The sequence below is a fragment of the Bombina bombina genome, chromosome 2 (assembly GCF_027579735.1).
Source record: "Bombina bombina isolate aBomBom1 chromosome 2, aBomBom1.pri, whole genome shotgun sequence".
In the NCBI taxonomy this organism is placed as follows: Eukaryota; Metazoa; Chordata; class Amphibia; order Anura; family Bombinatoridae; genus Bombina; species Bombina bombina.
In genome coordinates, this window is record NC_069500.1 from 204367683 (window position 1) to 204390568 (window position 22886).

The window sequence follows — 22886 nt, forward strand, 5'->3', positions numbered from 1 at the left end:
GTTTTCTCTTCCCAGTTTGGAGGAACATCATAGACACGTAAGACAAGTGCTTCTACGTCTCAGAGACAATTCTTTGGTAGCCAAATTAGAAAAAATGTGAGTTAGGTCAAGCTCAGATCCAATTTCTTTTCTATGTTTATCTCGAAGGGAAGGTTTTGCATGGATCCTCGCTAAACTCACTGCAGTTTCTGGAATGGCCTCAACCTACTTTTTATTAAAGGATTACAGAGGTTCTTGGGGTTCTCCTATTATTAGCGCAAATTTATACAGAACTTTTCTCAAACGGTCACTCTCTCACTGAATTAACAAAACGGAACAAAGACTGTAAACATTGGCCTCCCGAAGCGATATGTGCCTTCTCTAGTCTGAAAGAGGCTTTCTGTTCAGCTCCTGTGCTCCGCCATCCTGACCCTAACAAACAGTTCACTTTAGAGGTTGATGCCTCATAGGGGCTGGAGCGGTTCTTAACCAAAGGGATCCTTTGACTTCTAAGTCACATCCTGTAGCTTTTTCTCTAAACGTTTTGCTCCTGCTGAGAGGAATCTATGATGTGGGTAATCGTGAACTCTTAGCCATTAAGATGGCTTTAACCCCGAAATGGCGTCACTGGTTAGAGGGTACCGCCAATCCACTTCAGATTCTCACCCGACCACAAGAATCTAACTTACCCTAGAGACTGCTCATAGACTCAATCCCCGACAGGCCAGGTGGGCCTTGTTCTTTTCCCGTTTTAACTTTGTGGTCTCTTATCTCTCCTGGGACTAAGAACAAGAAGGCGAACACTCTTTCCCGGCAGTTCCCTCACTCAAGTGATTCTTCTGAAGCTCCTATTGAACACTTCATACCCCTCCTGTGTGGTTGCTCAACTAAACACCACCCTTTTGCAGAGATTGCAACATGCTCAGTCTAGTAAAAACCGCTCCTGGAACACTTGTGACCTCCGATATCCTCTTTGTACCTCTGAACCTACACATCCTTGTGCTAGCCTGGGCCCCATGATGGCAAACTCTCAGGACACCCTGGTTCAACTAGGACTTTCAAGCATATTTCCCAACATGTATGGTGGCCTACTATGAAGTCTGACGCTCAGGGATTATGTGAAGGCCTGCACTACTTGCCTCTTGGCTTGCTTCAACCATTGTCCATTCCCAAACAACCATGGACACACACATAACAATGGACTTCATTGTGGACTTACCTCCTTCTGGACCACCATACAGTCATCTGGATTTTTGTGGATCACTTTTCCAGACTGGCTAACTTTCGTACCCCTAACAAAACTGCCTTCTGCCCCAGGAATTGTCTTCCTCTTTCTCTTGCATGTGGTACGGACTTCATGGCATTCCTGTGAATATTCGTTTCTGACAGAGGTTCACAGTTTATCTCTGCCTTTTGGAGACGCCCATTTGTAAATCGATTGGAACCCACTGTTTCTTTTTTTTCTGGCTACCATCCTCAGACTAATGGCCCTAACAGAGCAAACAGGATCTTGAAACTATCTTTGTCAACGCTCGCCATACCAACTGGTCTGAGTTGTTACCCCTAGTTGAGTTGGCAAGAAACACTCATTGGCACTCTTCTCTTTGATGTTCTCCTTTTCAAGCCGCAGCGGAATATCAACGCTGTGTCTTCCCTCTTCCTGCTCAGTCTACTGGGGGTTCCTGCTGCAGACCAACACGTCACTAGACTCACCACTCATTGGCAACGTATTCGCTCTCAGTTACGTACAACTGTCTCTAGATATAAGAAGTTAGTGATCGCCATAGAGCCTCTCTACGTGCCATCCCAGTGGGTGAATGTGTTTGGATTTCTACTCGACACATACGTCTACATCAACAGTGTCATAAACTGGGGCCTAGATTTATCGGCCCTTAACAAGGTATTGAAAAGACTATCTCCTGTTTCCTACAAGTGGCCTTTGCCCAAAACCCTACGCATACACCAAGTCTTCCAACATCTCTCTACTCAAACCTTACATCAAGAACAGATATACCCGACTCAAAGCTCCTCCTCCGCTCCTGGTCCGTGGTGACCCAGATATGAAGTAGCTAAGATCCTGGACTCCAGATACAGAGCAGACAACTGCAGTGTCTGATACATTGGAAGGGTTACTCAGTGGCGGGATCTTTCCTGGATCCCTACCCGTGATGTACATGCTCCTTTCTTGGTCTCAAGATTCCATGCTGCTCATCCTCTAAAGCCGTCTTTGGGTTCCCGGAGGGAACCCCTTGAGTGGGGGGCAATGTCAAGCACCGCGCCGCTCCAGCCGTTGCTAGTGGGCGTGGCGTCTCCTTCATTGCTCGTTGCCTAGGGCTGTGTCGCTATGGAGGCGTGCGGCGCTGACGTCATCGCCGCACGCTCCCCTGTTGCCGGTCTCATGCTGTGGCGCCAATCCTTCTTTATTTAAACATGTTTAGTGCAGTCTATCACTGCCCAAGTATAGGTGATACTTTGTGTGCTCCTGGTGTGATAGATCGTACTATAATTGCTGGATTTATATTTGATGCTGAACTTTGCCTGTCTGAATACTCTGCCTCTTAACCCTGTAATTGCTGGATTGATATTTGCTGCTAACTTTGCCTGTCTGACTACTCTGCCTCTTAACCCTATAATTGCTGGATTGATATTTGCTGCTAACTTTGCCCTGTCTGACTACTCTGCCACTTAACCCTATAATTGCTGGACTGCTTTACTGTTGCCAAATCCTGCCTGCCTCACCATTCTAGTTGTGTGCCCCTTGGACTGCTTTACTGTTGCAAAATCCTGCCTGCCTCACCATTCTAGTGGTGTGCCCTTGGACCTGCTTGACAATTCTTCTGGTTTGCCTTGGACCGTTCTGCCGTTGTCACTGGGGACTGACCTGCCTGTGGTGAGTGGTCACCTACCTCATCTTACTTACTTTCTCTGCTCTGGGATTTTCCCTATCTTTCCGGTCGACGCCGGGATAACAAGACTACTGGCCGAGTTCGGTCTGATAGAGGAGTATCCCACGAGCATTACAAGGTCCATTTGTTCATCAAAATCTAGATTCTCTGAGGCTGGTCTGCGTGAAGATTGAATGCTTAGTCTTAGCCAAGAGAGGTTTCTCTGAGAGTGTCATTAATACTCTTATTCAAGCTCATAAACCAGTTACTCAACGTATCTACCACAAGGTGTGTGGAGGACCTACTTATTCTGTTCGTGAAGAGTGTGGTTTTTCCTAGCACAGAGTTAAGGTTGCCAGGATCTCATCTTTTCTCCAGGATAGGCTGGAGAAGCGCCTTTCTGCTAGTTCCCTGAGGGTAGAAACAATATGGAGAAAGTCTCGCTTGAATACAAAGTATCTTTAATAAGCATCACAGAGATAAAAATATCTGGAACAGTGCAATCACAGATACAAAGTGCAATGAGAGGGCATAGCGCCAAACGGTTGACATGTTTCGGCCCCCTAAGCCGGTGATCATAACCTAAGGTCCTAAATTCTAATGGTTAAAATATTTAGTAGAAAGAAACGACCTCAAACGCTAAATAAGAGAAAATTACCCCCCCTACAACACTGCTAGAGCTTGTATTAGGACACTAAGATTAACACTAATTATACCCTCTCTTTATTTAGCGTTTGAGGGGTTTCTTTCTACTACATATTTTAACCAATTAGAATTTAGGATACACCTATTTATACACTTGGTAAGGTGTAGCACCTTAGGTTATGATACGGCCTTAGTCCCAAAAACATGCACTTTGCATCTGTGATTGCACTGTTCCAGATATTTCTTATCTTCGTGATCCTTATTAAAGCGAGTCCTTCTCCATATTGTTTCTACTTTTATTGACACCAGTCATCAGGTCCCCTGCTTTTCCTCTGAGTGAGTTCCAGCACGGGCGAAGAAGCCCTCGCCCCTCCCCTCCAGCCTCCCTTTCGTCACTTCTGACGTCACCTCCTTACAGCTGAGCACTGCACGCTGGATTCCATACAGAGGTACAGACCCCGAGGGCAGCAATGGATGCTTGCTGAGTAAAGTTCTCAGCCATATGGATTACGAATCCCCCGGATGTCTTCTTTCCCCTCTGACGGCTGCCATGAACTGCAATCTTAGGAGTGTTTGAGGGACTCTATAAATACGGAACGGGATACACTTAATGCTGGATATTTGGGGTGAGTGTGGTTACATAAGACCCGGACACCAGACAGATGTCCTATTTACTGAACACTCATATTTAACTGTGTATTTTTGTGGGATATTTCTCCCTTTCCTTAGTTCCCTGAGGGGACAGATTTCGGCCCTGTCGGTTTTATGCACAAGAGACTGGCGGAGCTTCAAGACGTGCAGTCCTTTTGTTAAGGCTCTGATTAGGATCAGACCTGTGTTTAGATCTGGGGCTCCTCCTTGGAGCCTAAATCTTGTTCTTCGTGTTTTGAAACAGGTTCCGTTTGAGCCTCTGCATTCCGTTGACATTAAATTGTTATCTTTGAAGGTTCTCTTTTTATTGGTTATTGCCTCTGCGCGCAGAGTTTCTGAGATCTCTGCTTTGCAATGTGAGCCCCTTATCTGATTTTTCATGCAGATAAGGCAGTTTTACGTAGTAAATTAGGTTTTCTCCCTAAGGTTGTGTCAGATCGCAACATCAACCAGGAGATTCCTTGTGTCCTAATCCTTCTTCATCGAACGAACGCTTACTTCACAATTTGGATGTGGTTTGCACCTTGAAGTTCTATTTTCAGGCTACTAAGGAGTTTAGACAATCTTCCTCATTGTTTGTTGTCTATTCGGGGGAGCATAAGGGCAGAAGGCTACTTTGACTTCCCCTATCTTGGTTAAGGAGTGTCATCCGCTTATCTTACGAGACAGCGGGACATCATCCTCCTGAGAGGATAACGGCCCATTGCACTAGAGCAGTGGCTTCCTCTTGGGCCTTTAAGAATGAGGCCTCTAATGGATCAGATTTGTAAGTCGGCTACCTGGGTCCTCCTTACATACCTTTTCAAAATTTTACAAGTTGTGATAGTTTTGCTTCGGCTGAAGCAGCTTTCGGGAGAAAAGTTTTTTTTTTTGCAGGCTGTGGTGCCCTCCAGAATCGGGTCCGCCTCTTCCTTTTTATTCCCTCCCGTTATTCATTCAGAGTCCACTGGAGCTTGGGTATAGTTTTCCAACAGTAAGGAATGAAGCTGTGGACTCTCCCTATCTTAGGAAGGAAAACCTAAGTTAAGCTTACCAGATACATTCCCTTCCTTCTGGATAGGGAGAGTCCACGGCCCCCGCACGTTTTTTTCTTGTCTACTGGGCGGTCCCCCTATTATTTATTTTATTCTTTCTGGCACCCTTTTATACCCTAATGTTTCTCCAACTTTTCCTTGTTTCCCTTCGGCAGAATGACTCGGGTAAATGAGGAAGTGGGAGGGATATTTAAGCCCTTTTCAAGACCACTACTATTTGAAAGAGCAGGTAATTCTCTTGATTGTCTGTAGCTGGTATGAGAGTTGAGATTCAGTGGTTTGAATCACCTCCCCATCCAACTCCCTTACCTACTTTAGTGGCCCCCACACCTTTGTAATGTCACCACACTCCCATTGATGGCTTGGGTAGGCTGCCACCAACGATCCCCTGCCTGTAGTGCGGGGGATAGCCGAAAACAGATTCTGTTTGGCGATCCCCTTACATGACAAGGATGCCTCATCATGCGCACCAGGCTGTGATATGCATGACGAGTAATCCTCATCATGCTCATTGAACCGTTTTACATGTCTAGCTGCCAGGTGATTGTCATGGCAATACAAATACTTACCAGCCATGTAAATAGAAACAATGCTGTTGACTCTCACTATAAAACTATATTGTAAGTATTATAAACCCTTTATTCAATTAGGATATTTTATGTTGTTATAAGTATCTAGTGTTCATCATAGTGTAATAGTAATCAGTTGGCAGCAACCATTAGTCACAAGTTGTATTTTAAAATTTCAGGGCTCAAGAATATATTAGTATTTAGGAACTAATAAATCCCATTCTAATGTGTGTCATATGTGCTATATGAAATGACACAAACAAAATGACTTTGCCTTGTTGGATATTTCTGCAAATAAATGGTATGGGTACCTTTTTAAATTTACAAATTAAAGAAGTGAAAATAGATAAATATGGCTTTACCACAGGACAGGTGCGTGAATTGGCTCAACACTAAAGGGGTAACAACTCTCTCAGACTTTAAACCTTGCTTATCTTGTCATGATTTAGTAAATTTCATGTAGTTTGAATGGGATGAATTATATTGCTTTCAAATAGTAGATGAACATATGACGTGATGTAAGAGTCAAATTGGAGAGGAATGCATCTATGGAAAGGTTTTGTCTTACAAGAACATTACTGTGACAACCTGAGAAATTATGTGCTGTACTTTCTAGCTGGCAGTCTGGGGGCCTGTACCTGCATTAATGATGGGGAGCCCTGCTCATGTGCGAAAATGTCTGCTGCGACACGTAAACAACTTCTCCAGCTCAGGCAAGAGGTAATTGCTTTATTTAAATGTCTCTACATTGTGGTTTAAGGTTCCATGCTATTCCGTACTGCTTCTAATAAACAAGGGGTCCCCTGCTCTAAAAGGGATATTGTCACTTTTTTATAAAAAAACAGCAATGACGTTTTACTATGGTTCAGCAAAACATTGCTCTGCTTTTAATGTGGAAGGTGAAGAGAACGATAAAATGTATTATTACTTCAAGTATAATAGCAGGTACCTGAAGAGAAGTATGTTGTGCTGGTGGCCCTCTGCACTAGTCATTTTGGCCCTCAGGAAATCGCAGAAACTAAGAATATGTGCCACAGTTTTTGCTGGTCCTAGAAAAAGGTTGAAATAAAAATGGACACAACTCTAAACACCCACACTGCCATCAGGGGTGAGGGTATGAGAAGGTGCAATGTGCATCCTGTATTTAGTTTATGAAGAAGTGTTTTTTGGATCAGGAAGTGTAATATATATTGTTGTACTCATTATACAGAACCACGCTGTACGTTAGGACATCATTGGAGCCATTCAGGGGGGCAGGGCATGCAGAAGGATGTAAATAAGGGTGCTGGGCTGAGGGACCCACAAATTTGTCTTGCTCCGGGTACTGTAAATAGTTAAAGGGTGGCTAAGGGTTATACAATTATTGATCTGCGGCCCCTATGTGTTGGGTAATTAGCCCTCACTGTTATAGATTATTCAGCCATCTTATCTCACACTGACCTATTTAATGATCTGATTTGGTAGCATGAAATGGAAAAGAAGAGTAAGAAGAAGCATATCTTATGGCAGATGCTTTCCGAATTGCATTTGAGCAGCAGCTGAAGCGCAGGAATGACCAATCATTGCCCTTGAGTGACATGAAGAGGCTCTGTAAAAGGGAAGCAAACGACTCAACAACTGGAAGCGCCCATAAAGAGGATGGTAAAATTGTTGTATTTCTATAATTTATTAATAATATCAACATTTCTCAGCTGCTGCTTCTGGTGATAGGCAGAGGTAAGCAGTCTGTAATGGGCTAGCAATATGCTTATTTGTACAATGGAAAAAAAATTAAACTTCTCTTCAAAGGACGGGGGAAAGTCCAAGAGATTAGAACATTTGGGATTACTTTCTATGTCCATGAGGACGATGCACATTACCTCTATATTCTAGAGCTTTGCTCCACCCATATTCCCTGCACTCGCCTACTATACTCCTATACTTTTTTGCTCCATAGGAGAAGGGTAGAACATATAAAGGGATCTGATCATGTTGTTTTAGAGGTTTTCTAACCAATCTGGAACACATTTTTGCCCTTAATTGCTGGAAGAAGTTATGCTGTGAACTGACATTTTCTCCCAGCTCGAGCTGTGGCAGTCCCCTAGGTGAAATGTAGGTATTGCAGCCCAGGGGCTACTGAAAGGGATATTTATGTTAATGTTCATAAAGCCTAGGGGTTGTATACATATATGTGCGTTTTGGCACTTTGGTACATTTTTGGACAACTATATTTCTAAGATACAGTGTAACCGGCACTATTTAATACCACTAGAGATAGCATGTCACAAACTGCAGCTTCTTTGTTTTCGGTGTTTTGCGCTCCAGATAGCTGGCAGTTGTTAAGAATGTAAGCAAATGTGTTAATTAGGTACTACTGCGCCTTCTGTCCAGTGGTAAACACGTAATAGTACATTTAAAAAGACAGACAATTTCCAATGTTCTTTTAATCCCTGCCTGTGAATAGAAATTGCTGAGACTGAAAGAATCCGTGGATAGGAAATGAAAGTGAATGAAAAAGAGAGGGACCGGGAGGAAGGAGGTTGACAGTGAAAGGAACAATAAGTTAACACTCACTCAGGCTGAGAATAATAGAGAAATAAAAATTACATTTGGAAAACAAAAGTGGCAGCTACCGGTATTCCAGACTGATCACCACCCCCACACGCATACTTCCATACTGCTCCCTGCACGGCTGTACCTGTCCTGGATACAGATGCCGCCAAGCGCGGTGTGTTGTAATACATTTCTAAAATGCCAGAGTGGCCCCTCTTCCTCTCCTCAACTGACCACCCTGACCATAACTAACTCAGGCACTGAAATGCCACCCCCTGTCAAGTGCCGTCTGGACGCTCCCTCTCATCTCACTAGCTCCATCTCAGTTTTGCGCCTACCAGGCTCCTCCTCTCCCGCACGCCGTCATCACGTGCTCTCACTCGCACAGCAACAACTGTGCGATTAACAAGGTATAGGGCTGGGTTGAGGACGGCGCTGCAGGCACTTAGGAGTATAGGCTTCAAGTCTTTTGCACTTATTTCAATCTATCGCACGTGCAGTGTTTTTTGTTCTTTTTTTAAAACAAAACTGCACTGGAACCTTTTTGGCTGTATAAATATAAATTTTCCAATAGGGGAGGGGGGCTATTTGAAAAAATATATTTATTCAGCCAAAAAGTTTTTTTTTTCTTTTTTTTTTTTTCTCAGGGGGTTCACGTGTACCTATGCTCCTAAAGAGGAGCCTCCCCTGGTTGTGGTACCTGATCAGTGACCTGCCTTTTGTTTCTGTATTTGTCCTGCCCTTTCACTGTGGTCTCATGGACTTCACTTCTTGGGTATTGGATCCCACATGTTATGATCTTGTGGACTCTCACCATCCTTTGAAATGAGCAGTTTTTGAGCCCCTATGTTTTTCACATGTGCAGGATTTTGGTATTTATGGAAACTTTTTTTTTTTCTCCTATAGGACATCTAATCTCAAGTGACAGTATTGGCATACGGCAGAAATTAAAGGGTATGTTAATTTCATCTGCTGATAACAAACAATTGGAGAGACTGGATAATCCCACAAGAAATTATTCGGATACTGATAGACCTGGTGAGTGTTTTTTGTATCTTGGGGAGAAAAATCCTCTATTTTTTTTAAATGTATAATCTAATTTTCGCTAGCTTGTTAGTTTTATACACCCCTCTTGTAGCATATATGCATTTTACACTTACTAATTACCAAAACCTAACATCAACAAACCAGTATTAGGTATTGTAGCTTAGTACAATGAGTGTTTTAAATTACGTCTATCCTTTCTAAATAATGATTTTTACTCAAGGATAGATTAAGGTTTAGAAATGTTATTAAAGTGAAGGTAAAATTTGGATAAATTAGTGCCCGGTTTTTAATAAACCTATTAAAAACAAGGGCACTTTAATTCATCAAAATTGACATTTCACTCCTATTCTTCAAAAACGTACCTTTTAATCCTGAATGCCGCTCCAGCGATTCCCCCGGCCATCGGAAGACTCTTCTTACGCCAGAAATGACAAATCCGGCTTACTCCAAACACGGCTTTCCCCCTGGTGGGATCATAGCCTGATGCAATGGAGGTGGAGGAAGCGCTGCAGTGGCTGACAAGATTAATAGGTAAGCTTTTGAAGAAAAGGAGTGAAATGTCAATTTTGATTAATTAAAGTGCCCTTGTTTTTAATAGGTTTATTAAAAACCGGGCACTAATTCATCCAAATTGACCTTCACTTAAACTAAAAACACAAAAATATATATGTATATACAAATCAACATCATATTAAAGAAGAAAAGTTTGCTACAAACATATATACCTGCATAAACATATATTGTTATATGCGCAGAAATAGGCAGTTTGCATAATTAAAGGGATACTAAACCCAATTTTTTTTCTTTCATGATTTGGATAGAGCCATGCAATTTTAAGCAACTTTATAATTTACTCCTATTATAATTTTTTGCTTTGTGCTCTTGGTATCTTTATTTGAAAAGCAGGAATAAAAGCTTAGGAGCCGGCCCATTTTAAGTTTAGCACCTCCAAATGTAGCCACCAATCAGCAAGTGCTATCCAGGGAGCTGTTTGTGTGCGCGTGCATATATCGCTGTCGGGTTTGTTTGTACACTGCTCAGGCGTTTGGGTTTGTTTGCGTGCCTCGCTTGGTCTACGCACATGCCCATATAATGTTTTCTTATTTTTAGTGCGCTGCTCAGTCGAGGCTAATTTATTTTGCGCGCCTCACACGTTTCATGCATTTATCAATTTGGTCTCTGAGCTCTAGGATATGCTCTTTGTTTATTAAGATGGTGAGAAGCCACGAGCCATAGCATTGGGATTAAGCATAAATTTGTGAATGGTGCATTGCTGAAGACTTCTTTCTGAAAAGGGTGCTCAAAATGTAGTGAGGCCTGTCATCGCCTCAAAGGACAGAGAATAGGGCACAGGGGTGGATAAGAGTACCATGGCTCGTGAGTGTAATTCTTCTGCGGAGTTGTTCACCAGCTAGTCCTTAGTCACCTACTGCTGGCCACGTTGGTGGTAAATTAAAAATGAAAAAGAAAAAATGCTGGACTACATATAATCTATTATCTCAATAGTTTTCCCATACACCTCCTCAAAAACTCGAGAGAGAGTGAGGGGGTTGTCAGTGTATGATGAAATTACATCAAAAAGGAAAAAAGAAAAATAATACCCATAGGCACTCACTTAAAGGGGTGAGGATGTTTAAGGGGACAAAACTTAAAATATAACATTAAATGAACTAATATTAAAATATAAGGGTGACACAAGGGTAACACTACTAAACACCAACCGTGTGAGAACAAATTAGAAACATATTATAGAATAAAGAAGCCCATTGTGGAGTTTTCAGCAAAATGAAAAAGATCCCTACATAAGTACAGTCTATGATTACTTTTATTGTCCAAAAAAGTTCTAGGGCATATCAACAGCGCAGTCTACTGAACATAATAAATAGGTTACAGTAAGTATATAGAGAGTTAGAACCATAATTAAAGCAGCACTCAGAGAGAAACAGATAGGCGAACGCCTGACACGCGTCCTTCATTTATATATTCCCTATCCAATCAATACGTGTTAACAGTACCCCACACCTCTATCATAAGATGCTATTACTGGATCAAAGAATAAGCCAATCGGCTACTAACACATGTGTTTCCATCACGCCCCCATACTACGTTATACTGGGTGTGTATTGGTTATCCAACCATGATTGGCACATAATATTTGGCCTTTATAATTTATAAGTTGTTCAAAAAAACATAAATTATGCTTGCCTAATAATTTAATTTCCATCTCTATGGGAAGAGTCCACAGCTGCATTCCTTATGGAAATACTGAACCTTGCCACCAGGAGGTGGCAAAGACACCCCAGCCAAAGGCTTAAATACCTCCCCCACTTCCTCATAACCTCAATCATTCTGCCGAGGGAACAAGGAACAGTAGGAGAAATATCAGGGTGATAAAGGTGCCAGAAGAAAACATTTCAAATTTAGGGCCACTTATCGGAGAACACGGGAGCTGTGGACTCTTCCCATACAGATGGAAATGAAATTATCAGGTAATTTCCTTACTTGTGGGAAACATTATACCCAAGCTCTAGAGTACACGGAATGCTAACAGGAGAGGAAAAAGAGAGGCGGACCCTAATCTGAGGGCACCACAGACTGCAAAACCTTTCTCCCGAAGGCTGCTTCAGCAGAAGCAAAAACATCAAACTTGTAAAACTTTGGAAAAAGTATGTAAGGAGAACCAGGTAGCCGCCTTACAAATCTGATCCATAGAGGCCTCATTTTTGAAGGCCCAAGAGGAAAACACTGCTCTCGTAGAATGAGCCGTATCCTCAGAGGAGGCTTATGTCCCGCTGTTTCTATGCTAAACGTATGACACTCCTCAGATTAAAAGATAAGGAAGTCGAAGAGGCCCTCTGACTCCTACGCTTCCCGGAAAAGAGAACAAACAGAGAAAGAGTTTTGTCTAAATTCTTTCGTGGCCCAAAGATAGAACTTCAAGGCACAAACCACATCCAGAAATACGTTATAAACGTTCCTTCGACAAAGATGGATTAGGACATAAGAAAGAAACCACAATCTTGATTGATGATGTGAATTGACCCAACCTTAGGAAGAAAACCTAACTTGGTTTGTAGAACAGCCTTATCGGCATGAAAGGCCAAATAAGGAGGGACGCATTGCAATGGCAGCAATCACAAATACTCCCAAACTTCCAAGACAAAAATTTAAAGTCTACTTCATGCATAGGCTCTAACGGAGCCTGTTGCAAAACCTTAAGGACAAGATTTAAACTCCAAGGAGGAGCCTTAGATCTAAACACAGGTCTGATCCGCAGAACCTTAAACATATGGCTGCCCATCTGGAAGCTCTGCAAACCTCTTGTGCAGCAACACAGACGGGACCGTAAACCTGTCCCCTTCAGGGGACTTACAGAAAAGCCCTTCTCCAGTTCATCCTGGAGAACAGAATAAGTAGGTCCTCCATGCAGTCAGCGCTCAGAGAATCAAGACATTGATGAACAAAGAGACCTTGGTCAGCAGATCCCAGCGACAAGGTAACTTCCATGGAGGAGAAGATGACATCCCCACTAGAACCATATCCTTTGCGGCCAAGACGGAGCAGTCAGTATCACTGACGCCTGCTTGACTCAAGCCATTACACTAGGAAGTAGTGATAACATGTCGGAAAGGATACATTAGTTTGAACCTCCAAAGCATCGCTAATGCATCTGTTTAGCTCTGCCTGAGAATCCCTGTACCTCGACCCCCTATCTGGGTAGCTTGGTATTGAGACGTTATAAGATCTTCCTCTTGCAAATCTCTAAACACTCGGGATGGAAAGACCATTCTCCTTGATGAAAGGATTGTCTGCTGAGGAAATCTGCTTCCCAGTTGTCCACAACCGTAATCTGGATCTCTGACAGCAAACAAATGTGGGTCTCCCCCACACCAGAATCAGAGATACTTACCTTAAAACTAGGGATCTTCTCGTTCCCCCCTGATGGTTGATGTAAGCCACCAAGGATATATTGTTTGATTGGAATCTGATTAACTGGGACGACCCAGCAGAGGCCAAGCCTTCAGAGCATTGTATAGTGCCGAAGATCCAAAATGAGATCAGGATGGAGCTTTACCTCCTAAGACCAGAGGCCCTGTGCACTTCCTAGCACCCCAAACCGCTCCCCATCCTGACAGACTCATAACCATAGTCGCAATCACCCAGGATGGTCTTGAGATGAACATCCCTCAGGACAAGTGATCCATACAAAACCACCAAGAGAGCGATTCTCCTGATTAGTTGTCCAGAGAAATCTTTTGAGACAGATCCGAATGATTGCCGTTCCACTAGTTCAGCATGCGCAGTTGCAACAGTCTGAGGTGAAACCTGGCAAAGGAAATGATGTCCAGCTGGACACCATGAGACCAATCGCCTCCAAACACCGAGGCCACAGATGGCCTTAAGGAGATCTTGAGGGCAAGTCTCTGGTCTTTTAGAAATATTCTCATGTCTATGGAGACTATTATAGTACCCAAGAATTCTACCCTGGTACTTGATACAAGAGAACTCTCTCTAGATTATCTGCCATCCATGGGATCGAAGAAGACAGAGGAGATATTCTGAGTGGTCCCTCTGTTTGAAAAATTTCTTTAGCTAGACCAAATAGAAGGGCAATAAACTGGAAGTGCTGGTCCAGGAAGCAAACCTTAGGACTGGAAGTGGTCCTTGAGGATTGGTACCAGAAGGGAGCATGATCTATCATGGTCATGAACTACCCCTCTCAAACGAGGGGAAGAATGGACCTTATTGTCTCCATATTAAACGAGGGGACATTTAAAAACCTGCTACAGCACTTTAGGTCCAGAATCGGATGGAAGGTTCCCTACTTCTTAGGACCACGAAAAGGTTTAAATAGTATCCCAAACCTCTCACTGCGATAGGCACCAGGACAATAATTCCTAGATGGACAGATTCCGTACATACCCCAGAAAGGCTTCCCTCCTTTCTGGTCAGGAAGACAGAAGGAGGAATCTGCCCTTGGGTGGCTGACTTAAAACCTATATTGTAACCCTGAGCTTTGACCTCGAGGGACCCTTGGATCCTGCACGTCCTTGAACCAAGTGACTGAAAAGAGCGACATACTGCCCCCTACACGATCCAGAAGTGGACTGGGGACCGCCTATTCATGCCAGACTTAGACTCGGCGGGCTTCTTGCTCTGCTTGGATTTTTTCCAGGAGTTAGCTGCTTCCAAGAGCTCTTGGTTTGCTCTGGCTTAACGGAGGACTGCTGGACAATGGGCTTATCAGATGAAAAGAACGTCCCTTAGATTAGTTCATATACTCTTGCAGTAGGAAGAGTCCCGGGCCTGGACCAGACAAAATCATTCCCTTATAAGGGAGGGAAGAAGTCTAGACTTAGAAGTCATATCCACAGACTATGACTTCAGCCAGAGCCCGAAGGGCCTGAACAGAAAAAGCTGAAGCCATAACATTCAAGCGAATAAACTGCCTTAGTAGCAGTCACAGATAAAATAATTAACAACCTCAAGGCTGTAAATCTTTTTTGAGCATCGTCGAGGGGGACCCTTCACCCCGATCAAATCCTATAAGGAGTCACACCAGAAGGTAGTTTCTCTAGTAACCGCGGCAACAGTCGCCACTGGTTGAAACAAATATCCCGTATGTTGAAACATCTTTCTTAACAGAGTTTCCATCTTTTATCCATGGGCTCTTCAAACGAAGAAACTATACTCAAGCGGGATAGTAGTACGTTTAGCAAGGGTGAAGATAATGCTATCCCATTTAGGGACGGGACCTCAAAACTCCATTGAGAGTACAGAACCGGGGACAACTTGTTAAAGGGAGAAGAGGGGAAAAAAGGAATCCAATTCTGTCCCCTTCATTCTTAAAGGGCCACTGTAAGTAAATATGTTCTATGCCTGTTACTAACTACCCCAAAATCCGCTTTTATCAATAGCATTTCATTAACATATCTCTACCGTATATCAGAAATCTTGTCTGCAAAATTAATTGTTTTCCAAACCCACTCCGTGGGTATCCTTTGCTCTGTACCAATCCGTTTACAATACCTAGGTTTCAAAATGGCGCTTTAAACACAAAGTTATTGGTTTAAGTATTTTGAACATGCAGTGCTGAAAATAGTGGGCAGGATAACGTGACATCATCGGCGAATAAAAGATATAACTTTTAGAACGTTATGAAACTTCGTTTTGGAGAAAATATAGGTCAGTAGGTTTTAATTAATGTTTATTAATTTTAATATGTTAGTTGTTTAGCTTAAAAATTTATAACAGAAAGTAATACTTTAATAATGTTCACCATCTATAAGAAGCAGGGAAGGATAAGGTACCACCCTGTCCTCAAACTCTATCCAATTTAGGAATTAATGGTTCATCAGGCAATTTGGCCTCTGGAACCTCTGAATTCGCCAAAAACTTCCTTTAGAAGAAAGCGCAAATCCTAAACTAAATTCTGGTTCCTCCGTAGCCGGAGGTTTAGAGGCGGCAAACTGAACCCAGAATGTTCATACTCTAAAGTCTCAGAAAGAACGTCATCCTCTGATAACCCTCAGTTAAATCCAATAAAATTATCTGTATGTACTCTGGAAGGAGTGCAATACTTAACCTTTCGCTTGCACTTAGCAGGGCGAGGTAAAGCATTAAAGGTCGCAGACACCACCTGTCTGAACTGTGCAGTAACGTCTGGTGAAAAAAGGCCCCCTCCAGATGGAGGATCAGCAATGCTACGGGAAAACTGCATGTGAAGAGATACAAGAATGTAGGGTATGCTCCTCACTGGACGACAACTCCTCAGAGGTGGACGGCTCCGTGGTATCAAACATGTTTGCTATTATCACATTATCAAGGCATATGGAACATAATTGAGAGGGCGGAACTAAGGCCTCCTCACCATATAAACAGAATCAAGGAAGTGCTCTCTAAAAGTAACAGAATCCTTCATCGCTAGTGCAATAACCGGAGAACTAGAGAAATAAAACATCTTATTTTATTCAAAGAAACAGCACCTTTATACCCCAATGGCTGGGGCACTCACCACCTCTATGACACAGACAGAACAGAGATTTATGATTTCTCTCTGATAGATACCTGGTCAGGAAAAAGGGAATGAAACATGGTGCACAATGCAGGACCGTGAAAACCTGTATATTCCATAACAGCCCTATGAGCCCATAACATCTCACACATAAAAGCAGCATAAATTCAAATAAACATACAAGATATTCCCCCTGTTCAATAATCCCCCTAAGAGATATTAACCCTTGATTCTATACAGATAAATGGAGTCACACTGTGACCCTGTTTTCTTGCGTTATCATACATGTATAAAATATGAAACGATCTTACCAGGATCTACGCCGTGGAACAGGAACACGGCCCTTCAAGTGTGACAGATAGTAGCATCGCTTCTGACATGGACTTGAGTGAAGAAAGCAGTCAGCAAAACATGTCAACGCTGATTGCCTATGGAGCTGTTAATGAGTTGGGATGGTTTCGCAGAAAGACTCTCACTGCATCTCTGGACTCTAACTTTCATCCATGCTCTCACTGAGAGGCTGACAGGACTACTTAAAACTCCAGTCCCATCTTGAAGAGTACTACCCTCCATAAGAGACTACTCCGAAATCTTCTAACACTTCTCTGCCAACCTCCTCTGACGAAAGGCAAAGAGTGACTGGGGTTATGAGGAAGTGGGGGAGGCATTTAAGCCTTTGGCTGTGGTGTATTTGCCTCCTCCTAGTGGCCAGGTTCAGTATTTCCACAAGTAAGGAATGCGGATGTGGACTTTTCCCATATTAAAGGGACATAATACTCGTATGCTAAATCACTTGAAACTGATGCAGGTATTAACTGTAAAAAGCTGACGGGAAAATATCACCTGAGCATCTCTATGTAAAAAAGGAAGATATTTTACCTCACAACTTCCTCACCTCAGCAGAGTAAGTTCTGTGTAAAAAGTTATACTCGGTTACTCCCCAGCTGCAGGTAAAAAAAAAAAAAAAAAAGAAGAAATGAACAGCAGCCAATCAGCATCATCAGTGCTGAGGTCATGAAATCTTTTACTGTGATCTCATGAGATTTCACTTAACTTTCATGAGATTTCATTGTAATCTTCCTTACACTGAATAGGGAAATAAGATGAGTGTGCACAAAAGCTCGCTCCTTCCGCTGTCCCGGGACAGACATACCGATTTCTGGCTTAGAAGTCCTTTACAATGGGATGTGGCTACTGAGAAACTTTTGAGGTAAAATATCGTTCTTTTTTACATAGAGATATTCAGGTGATATTTTCTAGTCAGCTTTTTACAGCTATGCTGCATCACTTTCAAGTGTTTCAACATTTGGGTATTATGGCCCTTTAAGATGGAAAACCTTCACGCCTTTGATAAAGCCCAGGCACAATGCACGTCAGGCGTATGCCTGTCTCTTTCTCTCTGAGTGCTGCTTAAAGGGACACTCAGGTCAGCATGCAATTATAAACAACTTCCCAATTTACTTCCATTAAAAAAATGTGCAGTCTTTTTATATTTACACATTTTGAGTCACCAGCTCCTACAGAGCATGTGCAAGAATTCACAGAATATACGTATATTCATTTGTGATTGGCTGCTGGCTGTCACATGGTATTGGGGGAGTGGAGATATACATAACTTTGAAATTTGAAAACTAATACTCATTTGAAGTAAAGACTAAGCTATTGCATTGTCTTTTTATTATGCATTTGTTGATTTAGAAGATCTGCTCTCTATGTACTTACTGTAACCTATTTATTATGTGCAGTAGACTTCGATGTTGATAAAGCACTAGAACTTTTTTGGACAATAATTGTGGACTGCTTATTCAGCAAAAGTATATCACTGTAAGCCCATTCCTTTATTGCACCCGGTTGTGGTGTTTCACAAAATTATAGACTGTACTTTTGTAGGGAACTTTTTCATTTCGCTGAAAACTCCACAATCGGCTTCTTTATCCTATATGTTTCTAATGGGTTCTCACACGGTTGGTGTTTAGTAGTGTAATTTTTTATTCTAGATACCTCTGTATCTCTGCAGGGAAAACAGACAGTGACACATGGGAAAATTTGTTTCCTTTTTAATTGTTTTATCTTGGTATCCTTTAGATACCGTCACCCTTATATTTTAATATATTTTAATATTAGTAATTAAAAGTTATATTTTAAGTTTGGTCCCCTTAAACATCCTCATCCCTTTAAGTGAGTGCCTATGGGTATTCTTTTTCCTTTTTTGTTGGCTGTAAATTCTAAGTATTGTCCTGAGTTCTAACCAGGAAGGAGCTCCGCTACTGGACACTGGTAAGTTCAGTAGGTGAGTGCATTTAGATTAAGTATGTTATTTCACTCCAAGCCCACAGACATTGCAGGTCAGTACTACAGAGGTACTTGAGGCCAGGAGGATGGTTGTGGGGCACTCTAATTTGTGGAAGTACTGGGACTAAGGCACATTCACAGTGGGGCTCATGCTGTGCAGCGTCAGTTTGGTATTTCAGCATATGTATTCATTAGTATATATTGCATATGAGTCAGTGATCAATGCTTTGTGTACTCTTTTTCATTGCATAGCACATTTTGTACTGACTCAGAGAGTCAATTTAAATGCTGAGAGAACCACTGAGAAAAATTAACAGTAGTGCTGTAGGAACTGGGGGTTTGTACTACAGAATTATTTTTCATGTGCTTAGCGCTGCTCTTCCGCCCCTCTCCTCCTCCTTGTTAGTTTCAGACATCTTACCAGCTCCAGTGGATCTTCTTAGTGCTTTGCTAGAACTTTTCTATGAAGTTGGTTTGAGGTCCTGAGCACTCAGTGAGGCTGCAGTCTTCTGAGCACTATTGCTACGTCTTACCCAGTTAGACCTGCACATGGTGGCCGGGTGGATAAGAGAATTCCTGCACTTCAGTTTTGTTGTAGTTACATACATTTGATTTTCTTACAATACTTGTTACCAGTGTGTCTATTAGGACCATACATGAGTGTTGTTATTGGCTTACCTCTATATATTACACATTTAAGCATTTTCGCATACACTGTGCAGCCACTTTATTAGGTAGAGCCCTGCTGTGCACACAAATTATTTGTTCCACTATATTGCACGTCACATGGCCACAGTTTTGGTATAAATACAGCAGATCAACCTTCCTACTATCAGGTTAAGCGTACAAACCTCGTCGAAAATGGGAAGAGTCTAATAGATTGAACCTGGCATGATAGTAGGTGCAAGATGTGCTAGACAAAGCTTATCTGAAACGGCAGTACTCCTGAACTTCTAACGTACCACAGTTTCAAGGGTGTATCGAGAATAGTGCAATGAACGAAAAAACAGCAGTAGTCCTGTGGAAGAAAAACACTCTTTGATGAGAGAGGTCAGAGGAGGATGGCTAGACTTGTGCAAGCAAACAGACAGGCCACAATTTCATGAATTACATCAGAATTCAACCTTGGTGGGGTGAAAACAATATTTCAATGCACCACTGTTGACAGTTTATCCCCAGGCAGATGGTTACTTTCAGCAGGATAATGCGCCAGTGAAAAAGCCGGCTTCTTTATGGGATGGTTCATGGAACATGACAATGACTTTTCTTTGCTGCAGTGGCCCTCTCAGTCCCCCAGATAACAATTCTATTGAACATCTTTGGGATGAGATGGAAAGGGCTATGTACTAGAGGCCTACACCTTCGTCGAATCTCCAGGAGTTGTGTGACAAACTTATGTCTGCATGGTACACAATGCCTCCACAACATTTTCAACATCTTGTTGGATCCATTCCTAGAAGAATTCAAGCTGTTTTGAAGGCTAAAGGAGGCTCCACATGCTACTATAATAACTAGTATTTATATAGCGCCTTTCTCCCAGTAGGACTTAAATCGCTTTTTCAGCGCTTCCTCTCTGAATTAACCAAATCGGCAGCTGAATAGTAATAGTTGTTATTATTACCCAATTTAATGGTAACTCAGTTTATCGACCTCGGAAGGATGAAGGGCTCAGTTGGCACTGCCAGGATTTGAACCTGTGACCTTGGATCTTTTAAACAGGCTTTTTTGTAGTAAGGGGCATTTACCAACTAGGCAGCTGTACCTAATAAGGTGGCCGCACAGTGTATATTTTTATGCATTGGGTTTCAATAACGCAATACACTACTTTTGCAAAATTGCTGCACAATTATGTTGTAGTTGCAAAGGGGATTACTAATTTGCAACCTGTATTACAGGTTTTTCCCTCTCTGAACTTGCCCCCTCCCCCCACCGATATGCACATCTCAAGGAGGAAATAGGGATTTTTTTTCTGGATTTAAGAAATTATCTGCATTCTCAAATTAAAGAGGTGTTAAGGGTTATGCCCTCTACAGGTAAGCACAAGCTTTACTCCTTTTGGAAGTGCTCGCTCTGCGCTTACTCATCAGACCGCTGGTCCTTCAAGGGAAAAAAAGAGTTTTGCAACTGTCTAAGGAGGCTGACTCAGACTCTTTTTCATAGGATGAGCTTTTGTCAGACTATCAGGATTCTATTTCTGAACAAAAGGTGGATACAGTCTTAAAGAATATACTTCTACATATGTCCTTTAAAGTGAAGTCCTTGTTTAGTAATTTTGACAATCTAGAAATTTTGAAGGCTCCCGACAGAAATTCTCATCTTCTTTTTAAAGGTCCGAATCCACTAAAACATCCTGGAAATCTGGAGGTTCCTGGAATAAGCATCGTCATTTATGGTTGGGGCAGATTGAGCCTGTTTCAAGTCTGTGTGGGGCACTTGGTTATTAAACATCTCAGAGGGTTACAGAATAGGCTTTTGATTCAGGCCACCTCGAGGGTTCCACATGTTTCCAAGAATCCAGTCAACGCTTCAGTGTGTGCAAGATCTGGAGCAGATGGAAGTAATTATACAAGTTCTGGTAGATGAGCATCATTTGGGGCACTACTCAAATCTTTTCATAGTACCAAAAAAAGGAGGGTACTTTCATGCCCATTCTAGACTTAAAGTCTCTGAACAAATTCATGAGAGTTCTGACCTTCAAAATGTAGACCATTTGCACAATTCTTCCATTGGCTCAGAAGGGTCTATTCATGTCCACTATAGATCTGAAGGATGCTTATATGCACATCCCAATTCACAGAAATTATTACAAATGTCTACGGTTTACCCTTCAGGGCAAACATTACCAACTTGTAGCTCTCCTTTTTGGTCTAGTGACGGCTCCAAGGATCTTCACTAAGGTCTTTGGAGCACTGTTATCAACGATAAGAGAAAGGGATTTCAGTTGCATATTTGGTCAACACTCTAATTCAGGCTCCTGTTTCCCAAGCTGCTCAACATACGGATACAGTGATTCAGCACTTAAGGAATCACGGTGGAATATCAACATTCCAAAGAGTTCACTGTTTTCAAACACCATGGTTGCGTTTCTGGGAGTGGTTATAGATTCTGTATCTATGCACCTTTCTCTCACAGAGGGTCACAGAAGGAAGGTACAAAATGCTTGTGCAGATCTGCAGGTTGCTGCTTTGCTGTCTATTGCTTAATGCATTGAAATAATTGGTCTGATGGCAGCAGCTTCAGATGCCAATCCTTTCGCAAGGTTTCACTTAAGTTTTCTTCAACTTTCTATGTTCTGACAGTGGAATAGAGATTATTCAGATTTACAAAGACCAAACAATCTCTTTCCTGGTAGATAACTTACAGGTTCATAATCTTGGGAGCTCAGTTTCTACAGCCTTCTTCGGTAGTTATCAGCACAGACACCAGCCTTTTTGGCTGGGGGCCATCTGTGGGTCTGGAAAAGCGCAGGGAGTCTGGTCACCTCAGGAGACTCTCTTTAGAGCTGGCCCCTGCTCAAAAAGGAGACTTGATATTTCAGTTGGATAACGTCACGGCGGTGTCTTACATAAACCATTAAGGGGGAACTATTCTTTGGGTGGAAAGAAATCATTGTATGACCTCAGCCATTCACATTCTGGGAGTCAACAATTAGAAAGCAAATGAAAGTCGCAAGATCTTTCATTCAGGAGAGTGGCCTTGGAACCAAAAAGCTGTCGACCAGCTTGTAGTTTGCTAGGGGAAACCAGAAATAGACATTATAGTGTCTTGTCTGAATCACAAGCTCCTGACATATTGTTTCAGGGCCAGGAATCCTTCAAACTACTCTGATAGATACATGATGTACACATATTCCCCTCTTTTTTTTTTTCCTGATTCATAGCTCAAATCAAACAGGAGAGCTCTCCTGTAATCTTCATAGCTCCAGACTGGCCATACAGGACTTGGTATGCTTATCTCATTCAAATTTCCTCCTCCTTGGAAGATTCCACTCCATCAGGATCTTCTCGATCAAGGTCCATTTAAAATCTCTGTTTGACAGCTTGGAAATTGAACATTTTAGTTATTTTCCACAATTTCTTCTTGAAATCAGTTGTGAATACTCTTATTCAGGCTTGGAAGCCTGTTAAAAGGAAGATTTACTACAAAACTTGGAAGGTTTTTCTGTCTTAGTGTGAGTCTTAGGGTTTCAGATAGGATTGGTTTTGGATTTCCTAGAATTCTTCAATTATTGCAGGAT

At 42.2% G+C, this 22886-nt stretch overlaps 1 protein-coding gene across 1 annotated transcript in view; it reads left to right on the forward strand.

The window, feature by feature from the left end:
- Positions 1-22886, forward strand: part of CCDC125 (coiled-coil domain containing 125) — a 197381-nt gene that overhangs the window by 147214 nt on the left and 27281 nt on the right. The window contains 4 exon segments of the mRNA XM_053701455.1: positions 6387-6502; positions 7246-7404; positions 9202-9299; positions 9301-9333. Coding sequence (XP_053557430.1) covers positions 6387-6502; positions 7246-7404; positions 9202-9299; positions 9301-9333 — 406 coding nt within the window.